The 8,752-nt window shown below is 39.1% G+C and overlaps 1 protein-coding gene across 3 annotated transcripts in view; it reads left to right on the top strand.

Moving 5' to 3' along the window:
- Window positions 1–8,631, top strand: part of LOC135221964 (very long chain fatty acid elongase 6-like) — a 137,632-nt gene extending 129,001 nt beyond the window's left edge. For all 3 annotated transcript variants that reach the window (XM_064260031.1, XM_064260030.1, XM_064260032.1), the window contains exon 2: window positions 4,789–8,631. In XM_064260031.1, coding sequence (XP_064116101.1) covers window positions 4,789–5,338 — 550 coding nt within the window. In that variant the 3' untranslated portion in view covers window positions 5,339–8,631. The remainder of the gene's footprint in view (window positions 1–4,788) is intronic.
- The last annotated feature ends 121 nt before the right edge of the window (window positions 8,632–8,752 follow it).

Below are 8,752 nucleotides of genomic sequence, written 5' to 3' on the forward strand. Positions count from 1 at the left end.
TCCCTATACGTCTGTGAAAGTAAATTATTCTTCCTCCTCCACAAAAAAAGTACAATCATGTTAATTTTTTTTATTTAGCAAGTGTTATGTTAAGCTTGATGTTACCACAGGATACAAGAGGTGTAATTGACGATGTAGTGGAACTAATGATAGTAGCGCCATTAATGTCTCCCATGGTGGAGAAAGATTGCACAAGGCACTGAGGATTACGTATTTGTGAGTGATAGAACCATGGGTCTCGAAGCCTCGCCATAAACAAGGTTGGCATGGTTATACACGTGCACACTTTAAACACTGTGCGTGGACAGACACTTGTAGTGACATTGAAGTTGAAATCCTAAGCAGCAGCAGCAGTCGTATTCTACCGTAAAGATTAGTTTTATACGACTTGCGTTGACGCAGAATGACCTCATAACTCCTGCTAGAGTGACATTCGCTAGAAACGAGTGAAACGAAGCTGTGCGACCATCGTTTCACTCGAGTGTAAAGCTCGATCATGATGTTGCCAGGTGAAGGTCATTGACGGACAGATGTGTCCTGGCAGCCTCTTCAATGGCAGGTGAGAATTTCTCAAGCTGGAGCTGAAAACGCCCACAACAGAGGCTAGCGTGCAACGTTGGCTTAGACTCTCAACGTGTTTGCAACTCCACTCTCGTCTACGTTAACTGGAAATCGCTCAAATTTTGTCTCGCTCTTTTCGCTTATTGTAGAAATGGTCATTAAGGTTACTCTGAATATTTGATACTCCGTTCTTCGATACACTTTTCATTTAATTGATTTTCGTGTGACGATGTTAGTGTCCTTTGGTTGCACTGGTTCATAATTCCTGGTCTCGTAGGGCATGCACAGATAACTATACTGGTTTGCTTATGCGTTGTAGTTTTACGTAAAGCCATGCAGTGTTTAATTTCGAATCAGGGAAACTTGCTGATGTTTATTGTAGTGCCTAGTCGTCTGCCAAGTGGCCGAGAGAGGAAAATAATTTCATGGGATCCCGTTGATGTATTTTTGTTTATTTTGCATTACTGAATACAAGCATGATTTTGGCCATACCCTAAACAACAGTATTTGGTGTATAAATCCCTGATTCAGTGAATCTGTTTCATTGATTTCTTTTTTTTAAATATTAATTATATACACGAGGTTCTCTTTGAAAAATTTAACTTCACAAATATATATGAATATAAGATTGACTTTTGTTTAGGAAAAACAGAATCCCCTGTGATAAATGCTGAACGCTGAACATAATATGTCTAATTGTCGCATATATGCAGTAGGTCAGGTCATTATTGGGTCATTATTGAAGAGTCTCATGATAAGGAAATCCAGAGCTCGAATGAGAGGAGCATCTTTTGAGAAAATAGCAGATTCTTTTGCTGAGGGGCGGGGTGGGGAGAGGGGGGGGTGGTTCTAGACTTTCTAACGACCGGGATTTTTGTGGAGTGATGTAAAATATAAGACCGTTGATGTTATGACCTTCATTAATTTTGCTCTCAATTTGCAACAAGTTTGTTCGAGTAATCGCTGAAGGCCACATTACATACACCGAAGTTCTCCATATTGTCCCTAAAGTAATTTCAGAAAAATGATTTCTTTAATCTCATTGTTATGTGAAACTTAGATTACTATAGGTTATATTTACTAAGTCCTCGTTTTCTTTTTTTTGTTTGTTTGTTTGTATGGTGTTTTTACGTTGCTGGAACCAGTGGTTATTCAGCAACGGGACCAAAGGCTTTACGTGACTTCCGAACCGTGTCGAGAGTGAACTTCTGTCAACAGAAATACACATCTGACCCCTCCATGGAATGCCCGAGAATCGAACTTGCGGCCACCGAATTGGCAAGCAAAGACCAAACCAACCACGCCACTGAGGCGCATACCAAGTCCTCGTTATCATAGACTTGAGACGGGTAATGTCAAAAGTTATACATTCACTGAACTGGTTGGACCCGTTCTAACGCAATCTTCTACAATGCAGGAAATTGGGGCCATTGAATCTAGGCATTTTTGGGAGATGGGGAGATAAATGTCATACTCCTCCTCGGATATTATGATGAGGTTGTGAATTTGTAATGAAGACAATATCGCCTATGCTCGGTTTTCTTTTTCTACGCAGAACGTGCGAAAGGAATCTGTGAAAAAAAAAAAAATTGTAAATTGGCCGCAGTAGTCGATTGCTTAAAATTAAGGCTTTGTTGCTGGACGTGCGTAACATATTCCAGGACATACACTATGTCAAGGTTTTACCCGGCCCTTAGTCTCCGGCTAAGGAATGCGAGTGCTCAAAATCTCTCTTAAGCGCTGCTGAGATCAGTCTCATCTTAAAAGAAAAAAAAAAAAAAAAAAAAATCCGCAACCCCAACTAAGCCCCCGATGTTGGGCAGAAGGCCTTCACTTCACTTCCCTTCCTTGCCACTTTTACTTTCACCCTCTTGCACACTTTCACTTCTCTGTTGTAGGACGTTTGTACTTTTTACGAAGGTGAGCTGCATCGTTCCAGTATCTAGTAGGAAAACAGCAGCTTGTCTCTTGCTCTAGAGGCAAATTTTTTCCCATATATATTCATAATATTCTTGGTATGTTAAAGCTACAGGAGTTTCACATTGCCTTATCTCTCTCTCTCTTCTCTTCTCTCCTCTTCTCTTCTCTCTCTCTACTCTCCTCTTCTCTCTTCTTCTCTCTCTACTCTCCTCTTCTCTCTCTCTCTCTCTCTCTACTCTCTTCTCTCTCTCTACTCTCCTCTTCTCTCTCTTCTCTCTCTCTACTCTCCTCTTCTCTCTCTCTACTCTCGCTACTTTCTCTTCTTCTTCTCTCCTTTCCTCTCTCTACTCTTCTCTTCTCTCTCTATCCTCTCTCTTACTCTTCTCTTCTCTCTCCTCCTCTCCTCTCCTCTCTACTCTTCTCTTCTCTTCTCTTCTCTCTCTCTCTCCTCTCTCCTCCTCCTCCTCTCTCTCTCTACTCTTCTCTTCTCTTCTCTCCTCTCCTCTCCTCTCCTCTCTCTACTTCTCTTCTCTTCTCTCCTCTCCTCTCCTCTCTCTACTCTTCTCTTTTCTCTCTCTCTACTCTCCACTTATCTCTCTCTCTCTACTCTCCTCTTCTCTTTTCTCTCCTCTTCTCTCTCTCCTACTCTCCTCTCTCCTACTTATCTCTTCCTCTCTCTACTCTCCTCTTCTCTCTTCTTTCCTCTCTCTACTCTCCTCTTCTCTCTCTACTCTCCTCTTCTCTCTCTACTCTCCTCTTCTCTCCTCTATCTACTCTTCTCTTCTCTTCCTCCTCTCTCTACTCTTCTGTCTCTTCTCTCCTCTCTCTACTCTTCTCTTCTCTCCTCTATCTATTCTTCTCTCCTCTCGCTACTCTTCTATCTCTCGCTACTTATCTCTCTCTCTCTCTCTCTCTCACTCTTCTCTCTCTCTCTCTCTCTCTCTCTCTCTCTCTACTCTCTCTCTCTCCTTTTTGCTTTTGAGTTTTATAAGAAAAGGTAACGAACGTGTATAGTACTTCCCTGAAAAGTTACCTGAAAGGTGGATACAAGGCTCCGGGGTTGCGGGAGACTTACCTGAAGTTACTCGAAGGGCGGTTAATTCCCCCTGAGGCCGCGCGGGATTCTTCACCGAAAGAGAAAGTTAGGAGTACTGCGCACCTCCTCTAATTGTTCACAGCTGATGCCTAGGACACTTCAAATAAGCGTTTATGGCCCTTTTGAGTCAGGCATTATAAATCTAGCAAAAACAGAATTTTCTTGGTGCGTCTTTCAGAAATATTTTCGGCCGGGTTACTGGGTGTAACTTAAAGTTCGACAGAAAACAGAGATGTTACCAGGGGAAGAGCTTCAAATGTTCATGAATCAGTTGTGTAACAAGTATGAGAGCTGAACAGAAACCTTGTATGTAACCTATGATTCAAGTGAAAGGCTAATAGTATGATTATTAATAATAACCAGTACAATCGTGTAGGGAGTGACAGTAAGGTGTGATAGATCATTTCTTGACAGAAGGTGAATACTTTCATTATGGAAGGGGAAAGCTTCGAAAAGTGAGAACAGTAAGTTTCAGCAGGATAGGGAAAGTGCTTGATGTGTACAGATGTTGCAATGTTGGCTGGTGGTGACAATAGAGAGAAATGCAGACTACTGAAGGTCAACAACAATTCTGAATGTTAACAAGAGGATTACTCCTAGAATGATAAAGAAAACCAGGAAGATGGAGCGATGAATGTTGCTAGTTGGTGGTTGAAGACTCCAAGCGACAGATATGATCATAGATATTTTGGCAGTAAATGTAACGTGCTGATACGATGACTCGATGAGAGAGAAGGGGTGCGACACAGAACTGGTGGAAACTCGAGGGTGGCGGGAAAGAGGGACTGAAAAAGAGAAGTTTTCCCAGGTGTTGCCGCGGGCCATTTCTGGGGAACTGTCCGCATCTGGAGTTTGTTTTTCCAGTCGCTGGTCGGTCGTGTACGAATCGTGCGAATTTAGGCATATGAAACTTGAAAGTTTCTTGACGGCTGGTAACATGCACTGTATTGGAGCGTCCCCCATCCCCTTCTTTTAAGCACCATTAGGAACAGAAGGACCAAAAGTATATCTTGTGTAAATAAACATTTAAATATTATGTGTTGTATTGACATGGGTACTTTATATGTATATTTGTATATTGTAAGTACATATATATTTATGTATTTACTTATTTACAGTATACACGATTGATAATGGATTAATAGCATTTAATCCTGTATTTTTTCTATGTAGTACAATAAACTAACGTAACTATTTTGCTGTCATTTCAGTTTCCTGGACAACCGCGTGGGAGGCTTCTGGAACTGGATGTTCACGCTGAGCAAAGTTCCTGAGCTGGGAGACACTGTGTTCATCGTGCTGAGGAAGCAGCCTCTCATCTTCCTCCACTGGTACCATCACGTGACCGTTCTCCTGTACGCCTGGTATTCCTACTCTGACTACATCGCCACCGCCCGCTGGTTCGTCTGCATGAACTACCTGGTGCACAGTATCATGTACAGCTACTACGCCCTCAAGGCCCTGAAATTCCGCGTGCCACGCTGGGTCGCCATGGGCATCACCACTGCCCAGCTGCTCCAGATGGTGATGGGCGCCGCCGTCAATATTTGGGCGTACCAGGTGAAACAAGCAGGCAACGAGTGTCACGTTTCCTATGACAATATTAAGATTTCCCTCCTCATGTACACATCCTACTTCGTGCTGTTCGCTCGCTTCTTCAGGCGGGCCTACGTCCTGAAGGACAAGGAGGCCCCGGCCACGAAGAAGGGGCAGGAATCCTTGGCATACGAAGGAAAAAGCTCCAAAGGTAAAATGGAATAAACACAAAATAAAATTCATTTTGCTAAGATTAAAAATAAGAGAAAATAGCGTTTTTGTGAAAGTTATTCAGCGTTGTGTCAAGAAAGAAAATGGGAAAGATGAGAGAGATACGGTAGCTTTCACAGTAGCACCCGGTCCCTGTCCCCCTACTCTGACCTCGTTCATGTAATATCATTTGCACAGTGGCTGCTGTAGAGGTTGGTTGGGGCACAGGTTTCAGCTATAGGTTCACATAGTCACTGTTGCTAGTTCAGCTGGGTACCAAAATGTTGTTTATAGTATCAGTATGAGTTACAACATTGCAACACATGGCATTCCATTAGTTTAATTTATACTTGCATACTTACGTACGTGTACTAATGTAATTACATTACAAGTGTAGTGAACAAAGTGAATTTTTGGGAACATCATTATTTGCCAGTCACTGACTTTATTTGGTATCCAGTATTATTTCGAAATTGCCATCAGATTTCTGTTCCCAAAAATCTGGTGATTTCTATAGCTACCAACGATAAAAAACAAAAAACTTTGTATAACTTAAGTTTACTTAAGAGATCGGTTTTCATTTTCTTACTAAGGGAGACCTTTTCTAATACGTTGTGCAGTTACTGGTCCCAAGGAATTACAATGTCTGTAGCTAAGTCTTGACTGCTGTTTATAAACTTTCCCGGAGTTTGAAGCCTTCACACTTACACACACTAAGTGAATACTATGTTATGTTATAAACGAGTAGGATTCAGAACAATATTCTTCTTTAACTGGCAGAAAACCAAAATTTGATTATGGGAGTTTTCTGTTGAAAGTTTTATTTTTGGTAGTTAAACACTTTTAGTGATAAAGGTGAAAAGTAAAAAAAATATATTTAATTTGGAAGCTGCTTCAAGTTTTAGATCAATTGGCTGATTTAGAGGTTGTTAGGTCAGCACAAAGCTTAGCACAAATTGAAGGTTTAGGAAAGAAGAAATGTTTTATTTTTCATAGATAAGAATTTTGCTTTTGGAAGAAAATAGAGCTACTGACAGATATAGCTAATGTGTTGATGAGAGGGGCCTTACCTCTATTATATTTGTTATTGTTTTCCATTTTTTGTGTTTCTATGTATTGTGTGTTTGTACATAAGTAATGTTTGTACAGACAAATTCCATATGCAGACATAGCAGCGAATGTGTACACACACAGACACACATACACACACACACACAAGTCAAGATTTACTGGAATATTCGCACAAAACTTGTACCACTGAACTTGATGATCATTCCCTTGACTTGAAGTCTCGTTCTCTCCTGAGATCTCGGTTGCATTCCTATCTCATATTTACAAGTGTGTAAAGTTTTCTTGCAAGTGACTTGCCACATTCGACAGTTTTATTCTACTGTATTTAGACACTGTGCACATCTATGCTGAATGTACGTTATCGATCATAGACCATTTTCTGAACTACGATACTATACTGTGATTTTTAGTTTTTGTTAATTGCATGAAATGTAGTTCGGTGGTTAACTTCTGTCATTTGTAGGGAAAATTTTGTATCTGGCCTTTATAACTCCTGTACAAATAAAGCACCATGGAAACAAGTCCGTTCTGTATTTTGTGCAGCATCTAAAATTTATTGTTAATTTTTTTTATATGATCTGTGGACTTAATGTTTTTATATCTTTCTGCTCCCGCAAATAGTTAAAGACATTAATTTTAGTATCTCATAGGTCACACAAACTTTAAATGTACATTATTCATATTTTGATTGTTTGAAATATTTAATAAAATAAGCGATGTTCAGAATCTGACAAAGGTCTTAAGAACGAAGGTAAGGGATCATCATATTATGGGATCTTTTGTTTCTCTCAATGATTTCGTATCTTCCAGTTGAGCAGTGCATGAGCCGATTTTGTATTGAAAGCAATTTTTTATCGACTGGTAAACCTTTGGATATTTCACATAGGAATAACGTCTTTATATTTTTGTTAGCTGGTCGATGTTTTGAGTTTTGAGAATGTTATACTTCATTGTTGTTTGTTACAACTGAGCCAAATAAAAATGAGGCTGCATTCTGTTGAAGAATGTTTCCTCCATGGAGGTTGGAGCAAGAGAATGAGTCCTTGGTACCAATGTAACACTTGTATATTTTTTTAGTAACTACTTTCCATTCTTATAATTTTTGTACTTACTGCATCTTGTCATTGTCACTTTCCCAGTCTTCACATGTATCATAGTTGCTATTTTGTTTTTATCTAGTTATGTACTCCTCAGTATCTTCAATTTTATATCATTCCTTTATATTATAAGACCGCACAAGTTTCATCCTCTCAACAAATAGGGAAATAAGAAGTATTTTTAGGGCCAATATTCCATATGGTAGTGTTCTAGACATTTATTTTTTTGACTTGCAAAAAAATGTGTAAATCCATCACTCCAAAGGTTCGAATTCTTTTAATTTATTGTATCTGTTCTAGAGAGACTAAAAATATAGGAGCACAAACCATGACGCTTTTCATGTCAAAGTAATATACTACAAGCCGCATGTCCTGTATGTCAGCCGTCTGTGGGCCAATTGTAGGAAGCTGTGTTTTCAATGTTGATTGTATAAACAGTGTCAGAGGTGCACTTCGTATCAAGCTTGTCTCTTGTGTCTTTCTTTATATGCGATTCGGGTAAGCCAAGTCAAAATTTAAAGTGCTGAGGTCCAGTGGTGGTTGTGGTAGAACTTAGCAGGGTTGTGTCATTTCATTGAATCACTTTGAGAATTGTCGAGACTTTTATAAAAAAAAATAAAATAAAATAAAATAACAGACTCGAGCAATTATTATGAAGAACTGCTTATAGGATATCTTTTTCGTGTTTTCAACACGATGGATTTCTTACCCACAGACTCTGCACCAAATATCAAGCAAAGGTAGGATTTTTCAAGGACACGGCTATTCAGAACTTAAGACTCGATATTAGTATGATATTGAAGCATCATCATGTAAAATGTAGTCTCCTGGTAAATTTGTAATCACTGAAGGTTTTCATGTAGGGAATTTATCACCTGCTAAGGTTGTAAATGTCTGACATACGAACGAATGTAGTATCTTAATAAATTTTGTATTGTTGTTAAATCAACTGAAAGCATAATTTTAAATCAAGAATAAACGATTCGAGCATAAGAGCATAATAAAGAAGAAACATAAAAAAAATCCTTGTTTCTAAAAGTCTTTTGTATCATTTGGACATGTCATTCAGTCTATATATTCAGATATGTAACAAGAGTTAAATACTTGCTTGCCAGATTGTTAATAAATGGAGGAATGTTTTGTGGTTTATCTTTGACCTTGTTCGTTAATTCAAGAACTTTAGAATAGTTTTTATACAGAAATACGAGAAATGTATAGGAGCAGAAATGGTAACTTTTTCAGAAAATTTGTGACTTGAGAA

The sequence above is a fragment of the Macrobrachium nipponense genome, chromosome 3 (genome assembly GCF_015104395.2).
Source record: "Macrobrachium nipponense isolate FS-2020 chromosome 3, ASM1510439v2, whole genome shotgun sequence".
Lineage (NCBI taxonomy): Eukaryota > Metazoa > Arthropoda > Malacostraca > Decapoda > Palaemonidae > Macrobrachium > Macrobrachium nipponense.